Source organism: Dermacentor variabilis, chromosome 1 (assembly GCF_050947875.1).
Source record: "Dermacentor variabilis isolate Ectoservices chromosome 1, ASM5094787v1, whole genome shotgun sequence".
Taxonomy (NCBI): domain Eukaryota; kingdom Metazoa; phylum Arthropoda; class Arachnida; order Ixodida; family Ixodidae; genus Dermacentor; species Dermacentor variabilis.
Window position 1 is genome coordinate 9428173 of NC_134568.1, and position 25511 is coordinate 9453683.

General features: G+C 43.3%; 1 protein-coding gene across 2 annotated transcripts in view; it reads left to right on the forward strand.

Annotated features, from left to right (window-relative positions):
• The window catches only part of LOC142575291 (tRNA methyltransferase 10 homolog A-like), a 35297-nt gene extending 12478 nt beyond the window's left edge, over positions 1 to 22819 (forward strand). The window contains exons 3-7 of one of the 2 annotated variants that reach the window (XM_075684536.1): positions 587 to 658; positions 14194 to 14265; positions 16625 to 16771; positions 17803 to 17908; positions 22436 to 22819. In XM_075684536.1, the coding sequence (XP_075540651.1) occupies positions 587 to 658; positions 14194 to 14265; positions 16625 to 16771; positions 17803 to 17908; positions 22436 to 22593 (555 nt within the window). In that variant the 3' untranslated portion in view covers positions 22594 to 22819. The remainder of the gene's footprint in view (positions 1 to 586; positions 659 to 14193; positions 14266 to 16624; positions 16772 to 17802; positions 17909 to 22435) is intronic. The other variant, XM_075684544.1, reaches the window with a different exon arrangement.
• The last annotated feature ends 2692 nt before the right edge of the window (positions 22820 to 25511 follow it).

A 25511-nucleotide genomic window follows, 5' to 3' on the forward strand; every position in this document is an offset into this window, starting at 1 on the left:
GGCGAACTTGTGCCCACAAAAGCAAGTTACACTCGAAGCAACAATAGCGGCAAACACAGTTGGCGACCGTCGGAATATGATCTGCGGGTCAAGCGCGTCGGCTTTTATGTATCAGTCATCGAAAGTTCCAGCGTAATCGCTGGTGTCCGCATGCCTTCCAGAAGCTATTACACAATTCGTGTCGGGCTTTCAGTCTGATTATACAAGGTTCTGTGGGAACATACACAACAGATAGAATCAACGATAACATTCATGTAAATTCGAAATCGTGCTGGCGCATCTTGATCTGAGTGATTTGTTAGCCTGTGAAAAGCAGTCACCGGATTAAGATAAACAAGTACACTTGTCATTATGTACTTTTTAGTCCACTCTGTGCTTGGAAGCGCTACAGAGTGATTGCATGTGCTTTTGTTTAATGATCAATGTGTAATAGGCATTCTGAAAACCTATTTCCTGCTCGCTTTTCCATTTCTGCTGATGGTACTACACCAACTATGTAATTTCCTGGTGTGCATATTTTTCACGTGGGAGAGAGACTGAATTTCATTAAAGAAAACTGAACGGCAGCTCTGTACATTGATTTCAGGAGAAGGTGAAGTGTCGCAAGCAGATTCAGCGCTGCTATTCACTCAACCGCAGGTCTCCAGCCCCTGTCCAGGTGAGGTGGGCAGCTTGTTGCCACGCATATTTAAGTTTTACATTTTCTTGAGAAAGATGACAGTTGCACTGTTGCCACAAAGGCACTATGCTTTATGTAATGCTGGAATCGTACTGTGCCTTGACTTGCTCAACAAAACACCACATATGTAATACATATTGTATCGCTGCAATATAAGAACATTGTGATAAACATGTGAATAAATATATGTGGGCTCTTTGTAAAAGTTGATGAAGTACACTATGTTCTATTGTCTTTTGGATTTGTGAACTGTTACTGTTTCAAATTTTGTGCATGCATTAATGAGAGCAAAGTATTATTAATAGAGCAGCTCACTGACCAATGTAAAATGCACACACGCACTTGATCTTTGTTTTGTATAAACAAGATCAAAGTATGAACCAATTTTTAAATATACTTTTTGTACGTTGTGAAGAAGTAGTTAGAAGTAAGTTTTTCGGACCACCCTTACGAACGGCAACTACATATGCCATTTTCCAGTCCACAGGCTGCACTCCAGTAGAAACAGATCTGGTATATATTAGATAAAGGTAGAATGTGAATGGCCAGGCACGGCGCTTCAGTTTGCGAGAAGAAATACTGCCTGGACCAGGGGCCTTGGTTTCATCTATAGTTTTTGACAATGATTCGATACCACTCGCACTGAGTTCGATAGGTGGCATTAAAGGGACCCTGAAACGCTTTTGACGATTTTCTACAAACGTATTGAGTCGTTAGAGTAGGTCCTTCTGATCAATAATTGACACATCTAAGTGCTCCGCGTAAAGCGTGTAATTTATTATAAGGTTTTAAATATGCACATCGCTGCCGATCGCAGCGCACTGCTCGGCGGAATTTTAAGCCGCCCCTACCCATATGACCGAAATCACCCATACGACGTCAGTGGGGCGAGCTATCCGATTGGCTGACAAGGGCGCGTGATCGATAATTTTTCCAACTTTACGGTAAACAAATTATCTTCGTAATAGTTGGAATGTTAGTTAATTTGTTTTTATGAAAAGAAAGTAACATAAAGAGAATGCACAAGAACAATTTTTCAGTACACTTAAGCACTTCCGGCACACAGCGTGTGTCGTCTGCTTGTGTTACAACGTACTCCATTTTGAAGAGAGCTCCGCGGTCAGAGTCGGTCTCAGTCTTTTCGCGAGCACTATGATTGGACTTTGTTGCCTTGTGGACTGCAAACGTAGCGACTGGCAATATGTCAAGCTGCGACATCGTGTCCCTCTGCAAGGCAGCGTACGAGCGAACTGCCTGCTGCGCATCAGACTGCCGCTATCCGATCGGCGCCAGGATTTGCGCGTTTGTGGCCGTCATTTTACACCGGAAGATTACTAGCGCAATAGCATTTCGCGAGTCCGGTATTAGGGCAGACGCAAGCGCAAGGGGACAGAGTCTGGCCGCTTAACTGTGCCGTAACGGGATGAGCCATGAGATGAGCAGAAGGGCAAATATGAATGGTCTGCATGGTGCAGCCACCTGGTGGCACAAAGCTCAACCATACACAGTAGCAGCAACGAAGTGTATTCTTCTTTGCTGCTGGTGTGTATTTTTCGCAGGAGTGTAATCATCAACACTTGTTTTTATAAATGTTTAAATTGTTTTACACTTGGTTAGAGCAATATTAGCGCTTTGTTTGGCTGGTTAAGCGCTGCGCCAACAAGTGTATGGACCGTGCAGACCGATCAGGCCGCTCACGTACGTCTACGCTAATGTTCCTTCATCAGCTTGAGTTTATGCCTCCAGTCATTTGCCGAAATGACCAGCTTGCCTGTGGTTACCGGAATACAAAACACGTTCGGCGCTACGACAGAATGCTTGCAACGCACGCTGCTTCGATAGCTCTCGCTTGGGGTCGACGGCCAAGCGGCTAGCGGAGAGGTCTCGCGTGGGCGGGCTCCAAAACAACCGGAAGTGGACGATGTGATGTCGCATCGTGACGCTGAACCAGTGAAGGCGGAGCTTAGCCCCGCTCGCTCGGCGAACGAGTTGAGGAGGAAAAGCATGGCTAGGGAGGAGGGTAACTTCTAATCGCTTGTAGCTCCATTAATACGTAACGCTTCACTTAAATTGTGGTGCGAATGTTCTACTTAAGCTGTACCCTACGCGTCTACAAAATTTGTCCGAACCGTTTCAGGGGCCCTTTAATATGTCAGCCCTCACACGCTATTTTTCGAAGCTTGTTTTGGCCAAAAATACAGTATGAAAAAAGTAATTCAAACAAGATTCCTTAGCTGTATCGTTGGATAAGATCTCATTATTGTGAACCGTTAACGAAGATGACGAAGGGCCGGGGGTTCGGAATAATGACGATGGCTGACACCGTAGCCTAGCCCTACTTTGTATTGTTACGACTTGGCGGAGTCGCATACTTTCTGTGTGGACATTTAAGTCAAGAAGTGGGTGGACTTCATCATCGGGGCAAATAAACACGGTGCCATCCGAACCTTGGCTGCAACCCCTCAAGATGAAGAACAAGCTCTTCTAGAAGTACTGAGCACAGATGCATTTGTCTCCTATACAAGCTCTAAGACGAAGCTTACGTCAGATGATTTAATTGCGAAAGCAAAAGTGAAGCTGGCTATGATACTTTGATTATGAGAATGTCATTCTGACTCCAATTCGAAATTGCATACAGCCTGCTACTGTTACTTCGTCTGACAGTGGCATCAACCTGATCACTAAGTTTCTTGAAGTTCAGTAGGAACAGAACAGATAGTAAAATGAATTAATGTTTTTGCTTGTAAACATGATTGAAAGAGGAATAAACAGACCAAATCTCGAACATGTGAAGCCGGATATATTTGGTGGAGAGTTCATTAGACCCGAGTCCTGGCTAACATGTTATGAATATGCGTGCAATGAAAACTGCTGGCACAGTGATGAACATAAAGTGAAAAACATGCGACTATTCGCATCAGGAATAGCGAAGAGTTGGTACAAATTACATGTCAACACTCACAGAAACAAGCCATGAACAGAGTGGGAGGAAAGTTTTCTCAGCTTCTTTGACGAGAGCAAGGTATTATTATGGGACAAAGCTATCGCATTCAAGTACAGATCTGGATCTGCACTCCTCTGTTTTTATGAGAAGAGGAGGTTACTCCAACTCGCTGACTCAGCCTTGCCGGAGACGTCCGGGGTTCTGCTTATCATTCATGGTTTGAGTCCAGACATTCAGAAGCAAATACAAGTGGGAGGACCCAAAACGGTTGAATAACTTCTGCAGGGAATGGCAAGGCTGAACGAATCATATGAGACTTGAAACAGTTTATATCCATGTATCCAAGTTTCAACGGCAGATGGAAGTGTTGTGTGGAGGCCGCTGTAGCTCATCACAATCGGTCGCACACTGCAAGCATCAGCTGTAGCGCGTATTTCGCAGCATTTGGAAAGGCACCGGTGATCCCCGCTGATCAACAGCTTGGTATTGCTGACTGCCTACAATTGTGCGAAAAGTGGAAAACTGAGGACGCATACTAGCGATACTGCAAAGATATGAGGAGACTTTTTGACTGCTGGCACAACACGTGGATGCCTCGTATGCAACTGAATAATTCAGTACTCGTCAGGAACAGTCTTCCAGGTACGAAGCAGATGTACATGGGACCATATCGCGTGGTACAAACTGCAGTGCAAAAAGGTGTTCTCAGGACTGTGAGTTATGTCAACGATGATGGTATGCTCGAATTTGCAACCGTTGGAAACGTCTTTATGTATCATCTCATGAGGGATGAGCCTTCAAAGAGGGGAAATGTACAGGGACGTTGTGAGGAACTTGGAGAGGATCTTAATGAAGATGACGAAGGGCCAAGAGGTTCGGAACGAAAAAAACGGCTGACACCATAGCTTAGCCTTAGTGTTTATTATTACATTTTTTAATCTTGAAGTTTGTGCTCTTTGTTTTCTCATGAAACCTAAATGCTGAATAAAGTAACTTGCAACCTTAATTTTGTTCATGGCTACACTTCATTATAGGGAGGGTGTCTAACAACCGGGAAAACCGGGAATTCTCAGGGATCTTGAATAGTCTGGAAATACTCGGGGCAAACTCGGGGAATTTGTGCTTATATCAGGGAAAATGAGCAGTAATTTTGTTGAAAGGGAACGAAATTCACGGTAATGCTGGCTCAAGTAACAGAGGAGAATTGTAACGAATCCTCTTTGACGCCGTGTTGTCAGCTGGAGGAGTTTCTAGTGTACGGTCAACGACCAACTTTCCGGATGCCCAATAATAAGGACGGCTTCGCGGCACTACCACGTAGGTACCCCATAAAGTATAAGAACGTATAAAATTTCAGACACGAGAAGCCTTCGCTGTCCGATTTTCCTGACTTTTTGCTGTGACCGCAGGTTTGAAACGGCGTTAATCAAAGCCACCACTAAAGCCGCCATTTTATTAGCTTGCCCCCTCAAACCGGCGCTCACGTACGCAGATCCACTGGCAGCCATAGCCACCACTGTGGCAATGCTAGGTCAAGCTATGGTGGCTAGAGGGGGAGGTGGTGGCATCGGTGCACCCGAGAGGCAGCATTTGTTCAGGACAATGCAGCGGCACTGCTGTCGGCTCCGAGATGCCTCCCGTACGCTGGCCTGTGGTTATTTGGTTCCGCTGTGAAGTGCTTTCTCACTCCGTGGCTTCTGGGGGCGCAATATACGTATTGGAAAATCATTATAAAGGCTAGGCGACTTTACCACTGTAGCTGGCCTAACGTACTACTAAATTTTTGTCATTTTATTGCCATGCTTTAGCTTCGCGCTCAGTGCAACACTTATGAAACTCATAATTGTACCGAACAGAGAAAGCTTCTGCAGTAGGCGGTCATTTGCGGTTTGCCAGTGCTACTTTTACATTTTAAGGGACTATTATGGGGTGCCGTATGCAGTTCTGTCTGGCGTGAATTTATTAGTGCCTTGAGCTACAGGCACTTGTCCTAATCGTCTACTGGATGGTGCATACCTCAGCACTTGAAGCGGGCTGCTTGAGTGAACCAGGATTATTCCAAGTTTATTTAATTTTGCTATGAAAGGTAGAACTGTAGGCACCAATGGTCAAAACTGAGCATAATGAGAGCTCAAAGGAAAATTTGGTTTCCAATATTAGAAACCTGCAAAGAACTAAGTTCGCGTATGTAGTACCGCTTAGATAATACCAATAATGCCTTAGAAAAAAGAAGAATATTTATTGTTAATAAATTAATGCACGCGACTGTATATACATGGTTGTTAGCTCTCAAACAAACAATATGACATGAAATGGAGCGCAAATCTAATATATAATGGAGGTATATACCCAGAAACGGTGAACAAGGTGCAGTGCAAGCAATAAGAATTTGTCGAGTAGGAAGTTCTGTTCAGATATGCAGATATTTCTGGGCATACAATGTGATGTGAACAATTCCTGCTCCATATACATGTACAAATGCTTTGTGTTGGTCTTGCTGATATAAACTTTGCAGTTATGCAGTTATGTTGTGCGCCTCAGCTTGAGATACTTCATTTTTTCTCGCTTCCCTTGCTTCGATGCGTTCTCTCCTGCGACAAGAAAGTGCAGCCTCGTGATGACAAAAAAAAAACGTATCACTTGGTTGGTGATTTCTTCACTATCTTGCGCTCAGCCAACCATATCCAGTTTATTTATTGACAGGCAGGAAATAAGGTCCATGATGCTGTCAGCCTTCAACTTGTTAAAGCTGAAACAGTGCATGAAGTCCATTGCAGTAACCAAGTTTTAGTGCCTGAGATGGGTAAAGTAGGTCACTTCTATCCACGTGGTTGGTAAGGCACAACTCTTCCGGAAGCAAGTGCAAGTCTTTTGCTTGAAGCAACAGTTGAGAATAGTCTTCGCACTTTGTTCTCATTAGCATTTTCCTGTCCACAAACCCACTAACATAGGAGGCTATGTGAGAGTTGCTATTTGATCCCTCCATTTCACGATGATCTGCCATCGCATCACATGCCTTTACCATCTCGTGAACTTCATTAAGGTGGCCCACATTCAGGAGATCATCCAGCTTACTCTGCATATCGACCAAATTTTTGCAGTGGTGTGGGTCAAGAAGGCTACTCAGAACTCCTTGTGACAAGCAACCAAAAGCGGGGCAGGCGAAGCTAACTTCACGATGCACACTTAGAGCCGGAGAGATTGCTCAAACACAACCTCACGCTAGGCATCTCGGAGACGACGAGCGCGCCACCTGTCATCATGAAAAAATGCCGCACCGCCATACGAGGCGCAGCCCAGCCAATGCTGACACCTCCCCCAGAAAAAACCCGTCACCAGCGCCCCCATTACAGCCTTGGCGCGAACTGAGTAGTGCAAGAAGAGCTCTCCGGCAAGCAAAGGTGCATAGGCCACAATAGGCCCTCCTCTTTCGGTTGTGTTGAGGCACGGTTTCCTCATAATCAAGGACCTGGAAAGCTTCTTCTGCCCATCCACGCTTCGAAAAGGGAGGAAGCTCTGCAGGGCGAAGTACATGTACAATATAAAGGAAGTCTCAGGTGTTATTTCGGCGTGCTGCAACTCGCAAGTACAGAGAGCATCAGGCTTGTTTATAGGCATATCAGCATAAAAATCTAAGCATTTCAAATTAGGCAGCAAACAGCGTGTGAACATAACGAAAGTAAGCATCCTACAGTGCCTGCGCGCCGCATCTTTCTGCCTCGCAGGAGCTACAGCATCGCTCCGTACCTTTGAAATTTTCGCAGACGCCTCAAGCAACACACGCACACAAATGAATGTAAATAAACGCAACTTTTTTTTACACACGTGCGTTACTTCGCAATAACTCACCCAGTGCTCCTACAGCAACTTTATTATTCACATTTGAAAAACGCAGTCGAGCAGGCTCAGCACATTGCAGAACGTGCTTGTTGTATCGGCGCAGGACATATAAAATACTGAAACTAGAAATGAGCTCGCGATACAACGATGCTCTAGAACAGGATTTTGAATTCATAAACAAACCAAATGTTTGGTTAAACTGGCCTGTCAAATATCTCCGTTCTACTTGTTGAGTCAAGTGAAGGCGGACGTCTGTTAACAGGTGGAAATATCGACGGCACATAAGCAAGATGGTTCGCAATGTTGTTTTTTCTGTTGCCAACGAAGTGGCGGCTCCAGATTCTTGAGTTTCGCTTGGTTGCCACGGTCCTACGTCAGGGCTAGGCACGTAGCACAATTACAGCAAAACAACATTATCTCACATTCTAATGTGAGTCGCTGTACGTGTTGTGGGGAATGCAAGTAATTTGATTACCCAACACGTTGAACGGCCCGTATCCAGCGCTCTCGCCTTTCCCCTTCATACGATCGTGTTGGAAATCGGTAAAACTGAACGTTGTTATTCAGTCCTTCACGTTCATGGCAATTTACAACACAACAGTAGCGTCAGTTGCGGCGTTTCTTCGTAGCGTGCGGAGCTATCGAGGTTGCCGTCGTTTCCCCGATCAGTCTGACGAGTGAGCCAGCAAGCGCTTTATGACAGTTCGGCGACGCGTCCGAGTAGCGGAGAAATTCAGAGCTCTCTGTCTGGGTGTTAAATGCGCAAAACACTGCGATATGGACCAAAATCTAGTTAAATTATTGTTTCGCAGTCGCTAGCTGTATAGGCAACTTAGCAAGGGAGTCGGGCTTGGCACTACTCAATTACTGCCTCTTCGCACCGGCAGGTGGCGCTAGGCTCCTTGCAAAACTCCAGAGTCTGACGTCCACGGCACCGACTCCGCCTTTGTGGTTCTCACGATTAGCTTCGAAGCTCGGAAAGCATGGCGCGTTGGATAATGCCGGTTTCTGAAGGTCAGCTTCGTCTCAATACACAGTGTTACGTGGTGAAGCATGTGCGAAAGTATTGCGGTGAATCGTTACAAGCATGAGAAGGGGCAATTGTCACGGGACACAGTATATATTCCTTAATATACACGCGTGCGCCCGCCATCTCCTGTCACAGTACGAGCAACAATATGCCAAATAAGTGTACTGACAGGCCTTCAGAGCTTTTTCGGATGTGCCTGTGGCGATTTGAGCCCTTAAGGTCAGTAGAAGAAGTGCATTAATTTTTTTGAACTGCCTGATTTTTCGGACATTTTTGCGGCCCTTAGGGAGTCCGGAAAATCGGATGTTGTCTGTGCAACTGACTAAGAAGATGCCTCAAATAGTCCATGGGGGTGAACGCGAGGCGGAAGGAGGATGAGAACAGGAATGAACAGGAAAGGAAGCATTGCGCTGCTTCTTTGAAGGAGTTCGAGATCAAAAAGCAAAGTGTTGACTGACATCGAGATGCAGCTTTCCCTCATCCAAACCAAAATAAACTCTTTAAAGCAGTGAAATGCAACACTAATGCATTGTGCGCGGGCTGAGAATATGTCAGGACAGTTGAGGTTGACTTTCCAGCTGCTGAGAGAGAATCTCGCTTGTGACAAAGTTCGGGCCTCATACCAGTGAGCTTGCTATCAGTTGATAGAAATAGCTCATATTCGAAAATATCTGCTTCTGTATGCATCTCTTCTTTATTTGTATTTGAGAATGTTTGACTCTATTGGCAATGGGTTTTACCATTTCTTTTGAAAATATTTGTTGTGCATTTTACTAACCCTGCCCTTCCGTTTTCTTTTTTAATAAAAAAACACTACTACTCATTATTCAAACTAGATTAAGTCGTTTTTGTTTATTTTTTAACATGCTTACTAGAGAGTGACAGCATCCGGCGACATAGTGTCAACCCATCTTGACATAAAACATAGTTCTGTGTCACTCAAGGAATCTTGCAGAGGCACTCAGGGCAAACTTGGAAAACTCAGGGAATTTGGAAATGTCAGCTTGGTAGACACCCTGATTATGATCGAAGATGCAGTTTAATGTGGCATTAATCTTCTTGTTCTGGCTTGTACAGGGTGTCTGAACATACACCAAGTATGTACTAATTAAGAAGCCTGTTTTCATAGAAACAGCATAATGAATAATCTCCTGTGGTAGATATCACAGTTCTGTTACATCAGCTGGATTATTTGAAAAGTTATGCACTACTTGCTAGACAAATTGCAGAGTGATGTTGGCTAGTTAATGCATTTTCTCTAATTAACTTTGTAATCAGTCATTTTAGAGCACATGTCCAAATTGCGTCCAAAATCCTGTGCTAAGTACAGTATTTTTGGAGATGGTGAAACGGTGTGCTGACCACAGGATTTCTGCTATAAAAGCATCATTACTGCTCAGCTTTAAATCTGCAATTTGAATACGTGCTATAAAGTGATTGATTACAAAGGCAATTAGTGAAACTGCGTTAATTGGCTAACATAACTCTGCAATTTCTCTTGCAAGTAGTGTATGTCTCTTCAGATAATACAGCTTATGTGACAAAATTATATCTACCACATGAGATCTTTAATAAGGCTGTTTCTACCGTAATATACTGTGGAAGAGCCCACCCCACTTTCACTGAAAATTGGGTTAATCTAGATATGGTCGCCTGTCTGGTCAAAGTAGTAAAAACCAAGATGGCAGCCAACGAAAAACTTTGAGGCAGGGCTACAGTGGCTACGTAATCGAAGAAAGCATGTTTATTTTGAAATGGTGGGGTGCACTAGCGGCTACTTATCTTCACTGAACCCTGCAACTGACTCTTCCGATTCGGTGCAGAATAGGAGGTCAGTGCACTCTTTGCTGACACTCGTGTGACTTGAACAGACCACAGTCTCTCCGGTGCCTGCAAGTAGATTATGCAAGTGCCCGTCCTCGCTGCTGTCCAATGCGACACTGATCCCACACTCCTTGAAGGATTGCGCAACCATCTCCTCAGACACAGCAGCCCACGCCATCGACACAAAGTTCAGCACGTCTTGGCACAAAGGCTTTTGGAGGTTCCCCTTAAGAGCGACCACAGTGGGGTGAATATTTTGGCTGATGCTAGCGCTATGGAGGGGGTGGGTGTTTAACATATAGTTTTCAGATTTCTGTAGAAATGTTAATACTGGGCGCTTCCGCGGTATTTGATGGTATTAAAATAGATAGCCTGGTATAAAGAAAAGAGCTCTCTGCTGGGTGGTCTAAACACCCTGTGTGTGCTATTAGCAGATGTATTGTGAAAGCTCCGGAAGTTTTAATATTCTGCTTCATTATAAAATCAGTAGTTTCTAAAATAATTTATCTGCCCAGGTTCCAGTGCAAGAGATTAAAACTGCGGCTAAAACGGCACATTCCAGAGCACCATATTTGTCTCACAGTTCTATTTTCTTGACCTCATGTTGAAGAGAAAGCCTTTGATGTTTCAGAAACACCTACAGTTTTCCTGCATGCTTCAGTGGATCTGCACCCAAACTGGGCACAATGAGAATTTCCCATAACCAGTCAGCTTGCCCCACCTACGTAGCTTAGTGATACTCCCCTTGACCTAGTACTTTTTTACAAATATCTCGGTGTGCATATTACTAGCAATCTTTTGTGGAAAAGACACCTTGAATACATCACGTCGAAAGCTCACCGCATGCTTTTTCACCATAACTTTTCTTTAGCTCTACCGAAACTAAAACAACAACTACGTCACTTATGTCAGACCTAACCTCGAATACGCATGCTCGATACGAGACCCTGGGCATGCTACTCTAATAAATATCCTTGAAAGTGTGCAAAATCGATCGGTCCGATTCATTCTTAACAATTATCATCGTACTGCTAGCGTTACTAACATGAAACTTGCTCTTGGCATTCCCCTTCTCTCTTCCCGAAGAAAATTATCTTGTCTCCTCCTTTTTCACAAAATCTACTATCATAACCACGAGCTCAAGTCCCGGTACATTACACCAGAATCTTATATCTCCGCACAGGTCGATCATCGCTTCAAAGTTCATGTACCTGCGCAGCGCACAGTCACCTACTCGTACTCATTCTTGCCGAGAGCATGTCTTGAGTGGAACCACCTGCCTGCGTCACTAGTCGCTATCACAGATACAGACCGTTTTCGCAGAGCACTAACAAATGAATTATAAGCCTACTCCAAAACTGTGTCACTACCGCGTTGTCACCTATTGCTATTGTTTGCTTTCATTGCTATTATTCTGTGTTTTCGTTTTTCTATTCTTGTTACTTGATTTTTAAGTGTTTAGTTTTGCTGTGTTACTTTTGTGCTCATTTACCTGTAGTTGCTGTATTTTCTTTGCGATATAACCATTTTCTTCACTGCTCCTTGTATTTATTTTATATGTACCGATATACTAAAGCCCCTCCCCTCTATAATGCTTCTTATAAGCCCTGAGGGTAATATAAATAAATAAATAAGTTAGGTAACTCTGGGCGGGGGTAATGCAGCAGTTCTGTACCAAAGCTATATCTTTGAGCATCTTGTCAGTGGTCTAAGTGGTGCTCTGCCCACATTCTCACTGGGATTGGCCACTCCTGAACAATGGATGGTAAGAACGGAATAATATTGAGCGAAAGGAATACTTACATTAGGCTGACATTGCCTTGTTTTTGAACTGGCATCTGTATACATATGACAGACAGTTTGCTAGTATGGGCACAGCCATTAAATCTGTGCATGTGGCCAGTTTCACATGATGCTGCGAATTTATTGCGCACTACAGTTTGTGTCAGCGATGTGGCACTATTTAAAAGCCGAGTTACCACAGAGTGCAATGTGGGCTCTTTGCCATGTCGTGTGAAGCTAACCACTAGCATGGATGCATGAGCCACACCGATGCAAACGTCTTGCCACGTCTGTGCAGTCACTGGTTCAAGTTCAAAGCAGGTTCAGTTCACTTGAAACCCATTTGAGAGCAGCACTATTGAGGCACATGGGTGAGGAGCTGTCACACATGCTTTTTCACTGAAGCTCTTAATGCAGTGGATGTAGCAAAAGGGCCCTGCCCTGTCCCATTCAACCAAAAACTGTCCCATGAGAAAGCATGGCCACTGAGGGTCCGCATTGATTGCTGGAGAACTTAAAAGTTGCAGCAGGCTGACATTTGGGAGAAATGTTGGGGGCATTGTGGGTGATGTGGAGGTAATGTTGCAAGTAATGTGGATTGTGTATATTATGGCGAATTATCAAAGCTTCATCAATTGCTTTTGAGAGCCACTTCTAAGTTTCAAAGTAGTACCACGAAAGAAATAAATACCGAGTGGATCGGACTGAAACTTTGTACGTCACATCTTGTGGTTATATTGTGGGCATATTGTACACATGTCAGAAAAATTGAAATAGAATGTGTGCCTTGAAAAACATGCTGGTGAAGTTTTAAAGTTGTAGAGGTATTGGAGGATTTGTGAGAATCTAGTTTGCATTAATGAAAGCCTGTCACAGATGTTATTTGGAGACTAAAAGGGGTGCTGTCACGGAACTTCTGGGTTGATAAGGTTTAAAATTTGTAAGAATAGAGTACGTAGGTTTAGAAACATGCTGGTGCAAGTTTCAAAGTTGTTGAAGTAATTAGGGAAGTCACAAGAAATGAACACATTGCCATCGTAGCTGTGAGAATGCCTTCTGGAATTGAAATAAATTTAGAAATTGTCACTGTCAGCAAAGTAAGAGGCCAGAACTTTGTGCACATATAAGGACTTTCTGCACACTGATGCATGTGTTAAAAGTGCCTTTGTGAGCTCTTAAGCATTAACTTGAGCACATTAATTAGAATGGGTGCACTCTTTGGAGCTTCTGAAATCATAGAAATGCCTGCACCACACTGAGAAGTCTTGTGATCCACCTATAGCCAGCAGTAGCAAAGGTGACGGATGGAATCGTCTGAGCAATCAAAGGCATTGCACGAATGGGAGGAGGTCTGGTATGAAAACAGCTTAGCTGGAAATTAGGTTGTTATAATTATGCAAGGTATCAAAAGTCTTCCAGGTTTTCCTTCTCATTTTTTATTTTGTTTTATATGTAATAGGCTTGGCCGTCTTAGCACCCCAAACATCCTGTGGCCGTGCCACGTCACATTACCTAAGCTACAGACATCCACCTCCCTGTAATCCCGACCACTGAATGGCTTACCATAGGGGAAAAAAAGTCTGAAAAGTAATTAATTGTTTTCAGTTTCCATTCCTTGACCAGTAATTAATTCCTTGCAGTTTATATTGACTGAGCACTCAAACATGCTGCAAGCAGCACCCTGGACTGAATGCGCTGGCTTATGATGACACCCCTTGCTCATGAGTAAAGCATTTTTTTTATCTCTCTTTCAGCGTGAAAACAAACAAGCACGTAAAAGATACCATGCCACAGGCAACACAATGAATATGAACCTTCTGGACACTAAAAGGTGGCCATGTAAAACATACATCCATTAGCTTATTGGGCAGAACACAAAAGATACTGGTGCTTTCTCAGCACTGATGCTAGCAATGTACATTCATTCCATTCAGCATACATTCAGCTCCATACATTGGCTGGCTGTTATGTATAGCTTCAAAACTTATGTGCATGTGAGCTGAGACATTCTGTAATTTGTTAATTTCTGTGCCATCACCAAATCGTATAGAAGCACCATAAGGCCTGAATGTGTTTTCTTTCCCCCCCTTCAAGTTCTACCTGACTGGCCTGACTGGTTCATTCAAGGACAGTTCCTCCAATATGCATGGTTTTGAGAGGTGGGATGTAAGTCACTGTAGGTTTTTTGTTTCTTCTATATTCAACCCAGCAATGCTTAATTGAACTTGAATATCTGAAATATTTGTACAATCAAACAGTTTTTGCAATTCAACTATGCAATGAGAGTGAAAAAGGGAGAACACGCTACCTTTTGCTGACAGTGACATATTCATTCTCAAGGCAGCATGACTGATGGACAACTTTAAATTTTGAGATGCTTAAGTTGTTTGGTTCCTCTGTATATGCATGAACATTCTAATGCGAGATGTTGCCCAGAACATACTTAAGTTTGATTTGAAAAATTGTGCCAGCGACTTAAAGCGCTCCTCACGGGCCACATTGCAAGTTTTGGTTATACATTGGAGCTGTAAAGTGCCGTGTAAGAAGTGTTTTACTTGAAGAATATTTCAAATCGGTTCTTTATTGGAGGAGATAGAAGAAATTAACTGTCCTGTCATCATGCCGCCAGGAGGTGAGCGTCACTGCCAACGGAAACACTCTCTCCCTCTACCTCTGGTAGCGTTACTGAGTGGCGTTCCTTCCCTGTCTTCTGTCATACCGAAGCAGAGTGACGTACTGCGACGTAAGCCCCGCCTTCTTTCATGTGGCATTGCACCTTCCGGATTGGTTTATTAGTCTTGGCCAGTGAGAAAACATGCACAGGAAAGAGGAATGTGTGCATGTAATCATGGCTCTTTTGCTGGGAACGTGCTGTATCGAGAATGAAGGAGCGTGACGTTTGTATTGAAATTTAAGCTGTTTTTGTAGTGCACAGCGCAGTAATACTTTGCAGACACGTTTGTCAGCATGTCATGCATACGCTAGGCTTCTTTTTTAGAAATGGGCAAACCTGGTGAGGGGCCCTTTAAGACTGCCATGACTTGCACCATAAATGTCAACAGGACATGCTCGAGGCTCGGCAAGCCTCTGCGATGTTAGTAAGCTCTACTAACCTCACCAACCGGGATACTTAAGGTCATTTTGCTTTGATTGTTCTCTACCCCTCTGCTTACTTGTGACTCCTTGCTTGCCGTGTGATAGTCATTGTAAATGACTGTCATATTGTGTGCACTGTGAGTTAGTATCAAGAGAAAGCATAGCTTATGGAGTTATAAAGGTGTGCAGCATGTGAAAACCACTAAGCTAAGGGCCAGAAGTGTTTAGTATAGCGTATACATATACAGGGTTTTTTTTAGCTGCACCAAATATTTTAAAGATTGCCTATGGCAGATAGCACAATTCTAACCCTTGATCTAAATTACTCGATAGAACGGCCGTTACTTCTATGAGAAATCAAAATGTTCAATTGAATAATTAATGTGAGTATGCTAATTAACTTTTCAATGAATTACTTTACACCACATATTTCAATCTATGAATTATAGCCTCTGAGTTCGCACGGTGTATCCACTTGGAACAGATTCTCTGGACAACACCAGTTTTGAGATATTAATTTTCACAGTGTCCATTGAAATGCATTGGTCTTCCAGTTACTTTTATGCTTCAATACATAAAACAGCGGTTTCTTAAAAAATGAACTGGAATGCCAATGCATTTCGTTGGGGACACTGAAAATTGGCATCTCGGAATTGGTACTGTCCAAAGAATTTGTTCCAAGCGGATAAACCGGGCGAACTCAGCGGTTATAATTCATAGATTGAAATATGTGGTGTAAAATAATTCATTAAAAAGTTAATTAACATAATTATGTGAGGCACTCATTATGCTAGCAGACAAGTGGAACACAGTCAGAAATTGCTGTCGAAATTGATTGTGCTTTGGTTGAACATGTTGTTGCAGGACGTCAGTACCAGTGCTGGTGCTCGAGTCTTAGTCTTTCAATACTATTTTGGTCTGATGGATGAAAACTGACAAAAAAACACCAATAGTTAAATGTTCTCGGTGTGAGATATTTCATACAGTTGACTTATGTGCCCTTTGGAGTCTGTGGATTTTCTCCATTGCTGTTGAACACCGCATAAAGTATGAATTGTACAAGCTATAAAAAAAAATACAGCTGGCAGTTTGGAAACAATGAACAAAACTCTGCCATTGTGTTAAACTTTGCCATCCTAACTATGTTTATTATACATGTAGTAGGTTCAGAGGCACATCTCACAATGTAGCCAGTTTGAAAAAAACATTTTGGTCATCCTTCAGGCACTGGCATCCCCAGGGTCAGTGTATGGACTTTGTAATAGACTTTGGCCATAATTTACACGCTGGGCTTCGCATATCGTGGAACATGTGCGCGAGCAATGAGTGATGCCAGCACCAAACTTATGGCCCAAACATGTTTTATTTAGTTGTTGCTTAACTTGTACGGCTGCATGCTCCATTATGATCGGGTGTTTCATTTTTACAGGTGCACGCATCGGATGATGACCACATAAGTTGCTTTGGCAAAGAGAATGTTGTCTACCTGTCCAGTGAATCGGAGAACGAGCTGCACGAGCTGGAAGAAAGCAAGGCGTACATCATCGGAGGTCTTGTTGACCACAATCGCAGCAAGGTATGTGAGCTGCTGATAGTGCTTTGCCCACATTGTGCCCGTTTTTGTCTTGTTCCTCTTGAAAATCTAAAAGCACAGGTGACCTGCTGTTTCACATACTTCACAGAGAAGGACACGTTTTAGTGCATATTCCTGTTTAGTACGACTGTTTTGTTGGGTTCCCATACTGAGATTTGCAGAATGAAAGGTTTTCTCAGTCAATTCTTTTTTTTTTTTTTTCTCCGGATCTTGTGAGCACCTAAATCTGTGCACTGCCTTCCAGACACCTTTTTCCTTACCACTGCAAGATTACAGTGTCCTTTGTACTGCTGTGTGTGGTTTCCATTTTTGTTTCTACAGTGAAGTTGCGTATGGCTAGGATCTGGCAGATTGCGTCCGCGCATACACCAACAATTTTTCATACGTGGGCCGATCCCGAAGATAGTGCAATATTGGGCCGACCTGCGGTGGAGGTGAAGCAGGCGTTAAGCACTCCCTATGCGTTGGCCGATCCCGAAGATAGTGCAATATTAAGCCGACCCGCGGCAGAGGTGAAGCAGGCTTTAAGCACTCCCCATATGTGGGCCGATCCCGAAGATAGCGTAATACTGGGCCGACCCGCGGTGGAGGTGCAGTTCGCCGTTAAGGGACCCACATACACAGCGTTGCTGGTCATCTTTCTTCACAGAGTGGAAGGGCACTGAGTTTTATTTTTGTTTTAATTTCTATGTAACAAACTTCTGTGTAAGCATTCACTTCATTTGTAGTCGAGCTCAATTGAGAGCCATGCATCTGCAGATGTTATTGCTTACATATCATGTTGGGTAAATCCACAATGGTTTTTCAACACTTCTTGAAATATGGTGGGGTTCCTTGGAACCAAAAATATTAGGGAAGACCCGTATGGTGGCACTGATGTGTGTTATACATGCAACTGATACTTGTAATGAAAGAGGGTTAACATCCATAGTACTTGTGACAAGTTGAGCTTGAAAACGCGATTGCATAGTATTTTTGTTCAAAAATACTAGATTTAATTCTTGGTTGTTCAGGGCTTGTGCCACAGGCTGGCTGAGGAACAGGGTGTGGAACATGCTCGGCTGCCCATAGGCAACTGTCTCATCATGAAGACACGCAAAGTGCTCACAATAGACCAGGGTGAGTTGAACACATACAAGTCATCTCTGCTTTCTGAACCCCAGAAGAGCAATGCTTATGTTGACTCTTGTATTACAAAGCCTTCTCAGTGATTCTTCCTGCATGTATGTAAAGCCACTTGTGTTTGTTAGGGTTCTGTTGTAATGGAGCAACACGTAAGACATTGTGCTACTTCAACTGGATGTGTGTGTTCTAATGCTGTCTTTGCTTATTAGGCATAAGCCCGGTGAGCTTCATATGCAGATAATGAACAGGTGGACAACGCAATGCAGTGACTTCAGCTGATTTTTTAATGAAGAAAATAATAGAAACCTGATGCGGGTATACAGCACAAAAACAAACATGTAGATTACACAAGCTCTGTGGATACTGCTTGTCATATTCTGCTTGCTGTGTCAGAAGAGGAAACAGAGGGCTGCTTCTTAATTTCTATAGCCTCCAAGATTTTCCTTGTGAGGCGATTTTGCTCCCTGTGCAGAATAGTGATTTTTCCTATTGTGGGCGAACACTGGAAGGGCAGCTGCCCAAAATCTTTTTACTGCGATAGCAGTTAAAAAATAGCAGTAAGATAGCAGTTAAAAAATGGGTTCACTGTGTCCGTCCGTTCCATTATCACATCATCATCATCATCAAGGCACCTTCCTTAACCTCAATTTCACCCTGACATGTAAAAAAAAAAGAACAACAGAGCTTGACAACCACTGTCGCTTGGGGGTCAAACCCATGCCACTGCAGCAGTGTGTACTGCTGGCATCCAGACAACCACATAGCTGTGATACAAATTTTGCTCTGTGCACATATTTCGGAGACCGTGGCAGACAATATGCTCACGCAACATTGTTAATGCACCATGTAGCCATTTACAGTTCCACTTCCAATGCAGAAGTAATTTTCACTGTTCCTCTTGCAAAGATGGCTCTTCACAGTCTTGGATGTCAGCCAATGAAGTGCCCTAATATGCCATCACCATTGCCATGGTGCCATCACGAGTGCTGTCGTTGTTGAATAGTTTGGGGGCTTCGCACAGGATTGCAGGAGATTTGCACAAAGTTGGGTTGCTTTAGACAGTTGGGAGAGTACCTGCTGTCATAACAAGTGAGCTCAAAGCTGGAGGAATCACCGAAGTCGGCTCACTTCTTTGTTTAGTAGTAATAATTTTGTTCAATTACATCTTTTTTAAGGCACCAGCTAGCCTGTTAGTATATGCAGTCGACTTCCGCTAGTTTGACCCTCACGGTGCCGATGAAATTGATAGAATTATACGGTGAACAAATTAAACATGATGCTAAAAAGCATCAAAATGCACCACTCACTCGTTTGACAGTACTTACCTGATTCTAACATCCCCACGAATCAAACGCACGCCCAGCCCTGTTTATCTGAAGTAAAAAACTAACATAGAAATGACAATAAAGCTCCTAAACAAAATTCAAATCAAACACTCGCTTAATTTTTAGCAACAAAAATGGGCAAGGGTCTAATATGTGTTGCACAATAACAGCTGGTTTCCTAAAGTCAGCTTCGCCGCTGTACAGCCGTTTTATGCGGCAAGGCTATGAACTTCGCGAACACCGTTTTGGCACAACTTTCGCGGGAAAAATATTATGCAGGTCTGATGCATGTGTTGGAACTTATGTCAAATGAAGCTTTCGGTAAGCGGTTAATAAAATGCTATGAATTTGCACATTTCGTTCCTGCGGTTTTGGCGTGAACGAAACTGGAGTGCACATGTGCTCTCGCGCACTCGTGCAATGGAATGTGACGAATCTATTGGCTTGTACTTCTTCATTTCTTTTTATTTTAAATGTACCAGCCACTTCTTCGCCACTCACGTGTTGCGGGTATGTGCCATGGTATGTAAATTATAATCATCAAGAAGCGGCACTTATATCAAAGAGCTAGTTGGGGATGGCAAGGTATGTACTGCCCACTTCACACTTCATGCCATTTCGAATGTGCTGCACGAGACAGATTGTCCTTGCCAGCCAATATATCGCGAAATGAAAGCACGTATAGAACTGCACTCAAACTTCGCATTAGGGAGTATTGTAATTGTCGGTGGATTTTTTGTGTATTTGCATTAGTAAACTAATTAGTTCTGATCAATCAAAAATTTCTTTGTTTATGAACTTTATGGGCATAATGTCAATACAAGGTTTATAGCACAGATTTGAAAACATCACATTCAGCAGTATGCGACACATTACAATTTACATATCTTTTTTTACTGGCTTTTCCAGGAGGTTGCTAACAATGTAAAGCTGGTTTTATGCACACAGAAGGCTACGCCTCCTTAGAAAACTTGCTCCATGATAGTTTGCACACTGGGTAAAGTTCATTGGAAACCATTCAGCAGGGAGAGGGATAAGCACTATATTATTTTATAGCTGTTCTTAAGTTTCGCTTTGTGTATCCAGCTTATCACGCTTATAGCATTTTAGAGCATGAGCGAAATGAGAACAAGGTAAAAGCGGGAGCCAATGTTTTGGCGAGTGGACTTGTCTTTTTCAAGGCAAGTCCTTGAAAAAGACAAGTCCACTTGTCAAAATGTTGGCTCCCGCTTTTACCTTGTTCTCGTTTTGCTCATCTTCTTGAATTTCCACCTCCTGCCTTTCCCGTGTTATAGCATTTTAGTAGCACTTATAGAAAGTGCAAGGTATCCATACATTTCGCATTATATGTCACAGTAGAGCAGGAATCCGGTCCTGGTGTTGTACATGATGTAGGTGTGGCTGTTCTGTGCACTGTGAACATCTCGCGGGTCCCTGCATGCATGATGGTGGTGCTCTTGTACTGTAGTACTGGGACTGGATTTTCACTGCACATTTATTCTTTAGAGTTTATAGGTTAAGATCCAGGATTACCTGCTCCAAAAGCAAAAACCTACTAAGAATGTTTTTACTCGTGCTGTAAGCGTTCGATATATGCGACTCACTGTTTTTTGCACAACATTGTGCAACAGAAAGTGTAGCCATCATTTCATTCCATTCATCTGGTGTCAGGCACATACCCAGGATTTTTTTTCAGGGGGGGGGGGGGGGGGAATGAGGCAATGAGATGTGCAATGAGGTGCAATGAGGTGTGCAACAGACATGGACAAAATGTACGGAGTTTGAGCATTTCACTCTTCAAAAGTCTGCGGTGCAGTTCATTTTACTGCTGGACCCGTTTTACTCATGAAACTTCACTGCCAACTGAAGTGAAACTTCACAACAAATAGTTGTAGCGAACCAAGCATGTTATTTCAGTTCAATAAAGACTTAGGCATTTGCCATTCCACTATATTAGGCAAGGGTAAAGGTATAAAATTACGCACTAATAATTTTATTTTTGTAGCTACCGCCTTATTTGGGTAACAGAAAAAGTTTGAAGTACTAATTATTTGCAGCCTCACGGAGGAACAGTGGCTGGCGGTTATGAGGGCGTGGGCGGGGCTTCATTGCAGGCTTCAGTTGTATCCGATTATGTACAGTTTTTTTTTTTTAATTAGCTCTGGAAGAATTATACAGAAATATATGTTTGTGGAACAATCACAGTTCTTTTGGTTCCCTCGTTTACTGCTCTAACAAGTGCCACAACCGACTCGTATTGTTATTTGGGAAGTTACGTAACAATGCGTGGCCGCCAGTCGCGTAAAATCGCGTATGGCGCAAGAAGCTGCGATTCTACACGTACCGCGCCCACCGTGGAAGGTTAGAAAAACACCTACATAAGCACAGTAAAGAGCTGCCTATAGGCTGCTCGAATGTTAACTGTAGAAGTGTCATTCAGAACACATGGAATTGTCCTCCACTTCCGGCGGCGTTTTCTCTGCTTCCTTTTTAAATAAAAAGATATTTACCCATAAATATTTTCATAAACAGCAGTAAAATGTGTTAATTTTTGCTTTTCCTTCTTGTTTGGCTGTTGCCTTGGCTCTCTCACTTAGCAGATCACTTAATTTCTCAAATCCTTGCGACTCTTGTTCCCAGCTAGCAATATTACACGAAAAGAGCTGTACAATTAGGGAAAAACCAGATGAGTTAACGGTAAGATGATCTTGGATTGTAGCGCGAAGTGACACGGACACAGACTAGGTTCGCTTGTCCTGTCTGCTTCTAGTCTGTATCCGTGTCACTTCGCGCTACAATTCAAGATCATGAAGAAGGTTGAACTAATGAAGCAACAACGATGCTCGTGACTCTTGAAGAAACGGTGACAACTGAATGCATCTCGACTTAATTGCGCAGGCACCGAATCGAAGAGAAAACTAGCCTTCACATCCCAGGAGACGCCAATAACTACCGCCATCCAAAAAGAGTGAAAAAGAGAGCAAAATTTTGACCGCTGAATAGCTGTCAAGTCTCAACATTGATTTGGCGGCGCTTTAGGAATGTGTGTGAGAAGGGTTGGCATGGGTGGGGGAAGGGGGGGTATGCGTCCTAATTTCGGGGGGGCGGGGCCGTGGGCCCCCCCCTTGGGTGCGTGCCTGTCTGGTGTACTGTCATCATTTTAAAGCTGATGCATTTGTGTGCTGTGTCTTTTCAGTGTTTACCATCTTGCTCAACAAGACCCAGGGAATGTCTTGGACGGATGCTTTGCTGGCGGCCATCCCTCAGCGAAAGGGTGCTAAGGCATTGGATCAAGAATCTGGTTCTTCATCTTCTTCACACAACAGTGATAATGATGAGCAGCAGGACTTATGAGAAAACTTTCGGCAAACAAAACGAGACAGTTGTGATAACATAAATTACCATCCAATGACAAAGGGCTTCAGGATATAGAGCTCAGTAGATGTCGTCAGGCAGTGGCTACTGCAGGCTCACAACTTTCCCTTGGCTTCACTCATGAAGTTGCGAGCCCATTTTATTGCCTGTTACGACAGAGCTGGGTCAGTTCATTTTGTGATGAAATAGACCATTTTTGCTTGTTTGTCTGTTGTTTGTTTGAACCAACGTGAAGGAATGTACTTTGAATGGACTTATTCATAGCAGACTGTTAGCTACAACACGCAATACTTAACTAGGGAAAACCCAGTGGAACTATTCAAGTTGCACTTTATTTTGGACAAGAAACAGTTGTACCTTAAAGCATCAAAATCATAGGTTCAACCGCAGAGTTAGGAATCTGAGACAGTTTTGCTTTTCTTTTTCGTGCTCATGGCTTCAACTAGCTGAACACAGCTTACAATACAAAATAGAAATGTAGGCAAATCTGTCTGCACCGTCGTTCTGAGTGGGCCCAAAAAACCAGTTGCCCGTACTTTTGGGTGGACCGCGCAAGGACGGGACAAGAAAGGAAACAAACTCTCGTGTTTGTTTCCTTTGTTGTCCTGTCCTCACGCAGTTCACCCAAAAGTTAATATGCACCAACAAGTTCAGCTAAAAACAATTCTTCTGCTACCCTAGAATTATTTCTATGCGAAGGCAAATGGGGTTGCTATAATGCTGATTTATGAAAGTGGTGCCACTTGCTTAATATCCTCCTTCTGAGAGAAGAAATCGAAATGCAATGGCCACAGCAGAAGTGTGGGATGGAGGCATCTAGTTTGCATACAGTGCATGACCATGTACTGCTGATAGCAGTAGACTTCCTTTGCTTCTTGACCCTTACACTCACTGCTACTCCCAAGTATGCTCACTTTGCATTTCAAGCACACTCCCTGCCTCTCCTGAAGCAACTCGGGCAAAAAATATATATATAGTTGAACCTCGTCGATAAGATCCCATTTTGTAATATTTTCCGGTGCCAACATTCGCGATTGAGAACACAAAAAAAGTCATCTAATATAGTTGTGCTTCTATTTTACCATTTAATACGTTCCCTGAAAACACGGTCTATCAGCACCAACACAGTATAATACGTTTTCCGGCTGCTATATCCCATGTGAGCAAGAAAAGGCGTGATGCACGTGCGGTTGAGAGCAGTAGGTGCCCGCCACGGCATCTTCCCCGCAGTATATGCACTACGTTTCCTCTTCCGGCACCAGCAAATCTCCTCATGGGTTGTCGCTCGTCACATTCACAGATGTCATCACCAAACCTATTGCGATAGGCATCTTCACCTATCAGCTTCACAGCGCGTGTGACGTAATGCCATTGGAAGCGTACTGCTCGCTTTTAATAGGCAATAACCCACACATGCCACCTTTCCCTGCTGCTGGAGGCGCAAACTGAACTTCTTGCTTCACTCTAGTGTCATCGTATTCTGCCATTGCCTGCTTGCTAAACTTTTTTTCGATTTCCCGTCGCCGTCTTAAATACTATGCAATGGAAAAATGGCAAAACACGTCTTGAGCCGCTCGGACACCACTAGCTCGACACAAGTTGGCATATCTCGTGCCACAACGATTCTTGCTGAGTAGGCACATCAAACCTTCCCACCAAAATGCCCTGCCTGAATAAGCTGCTGTCTTTGGCAGAATTCAAGAAGCGCAAACGTAAGCGTGCCAAAGCCGCAAAAAGGACAATGTGTGTCTCGGGCTGCTCGAGTCCGACCAGCTTGGCAAGCGTCTGCACCTTGTGCTGCACCAATGCCCTGAACACTTCGCATTGCGTGGATGTCAACTGCAATTGGAGTCTGCAAAATTTTTAGCCACTTCAAATTGTACTTTTTAGTATGTTAGTACATTTTTTGTTGCAAAACATATGAGTGAGGTTCTGCTGTATATATTACAGACCTGGTGTGCTATCCATGGAGAGGCCAGCTTAACAAAGAGTGTTTGTAGATTAAATTTCTGGCAGCACAGTCTTGGCAAGCCAGCGTGGCAGGTCCATCTGTGCTTCAACAGTTGGTGAAATTTATGAACTGTTAATAAGTTTTGATTTATACAAAAGCAATGATAAGCTATCATCATCTATGTAGCCTCAAGTGTCTGCTAAATCAACTCGTGAAAAAACCCTGGAACAGTCGGTCAAAGGGTTAGAAGCGAGGCTCCCAATTTCCCAGGGTATAATTTAGCCAAAAAACAGGCTGACGTCTCTTTGTGTTCACATTTTTTTTTTCAGGGAATAATGTAGTCCTATTGTGCAGCCCAGTGAAAATATAAAAAACGGCAGTTCATTTACTGGTAGCAAATGTAGCTTCAGAAGACTGCCATTGAGAGTCTGTCTGTGCTAGGCCTACAAAGCACAGGCATGGTCACGTCACTTTCTGCAGCCTTTTATTGTACGGAGAAGCAGTGTACCACAAGACACACTCAATAGGATGTGAACAGGATGCACATCACCATAAAAAATATTTGTTAATTAAGATATGCAACCTTTCTACTAACAGGTGCAAAACACACATAAGTTCAAACAAAAGGGAGATTAACTTAATGAGGCAAAATTTCTCAATGCACCTGCCCTTCCTCAGTTTATGGCAGATGGCATACCTTCATCTGTGCATAGCAAAATGTCTTGTGCTGTTTGAGCAAGAATTCTACCAAAAGCAAATTTTTGCACCAGCTAAATAGATCACCAGTGTTTTACCAATGGGGACACTGTTCAAGTGCCCTATGGCTTTTCACTTCTGGTGCATACGGGTGGTTTAAATCGAATGCTGGGAACACATTCAGCAAGTTCTTTCAGACCTCTTCGAGGCGCTCCCACCTTTGACTGCGAGCACTACAGAAATCTGGCGG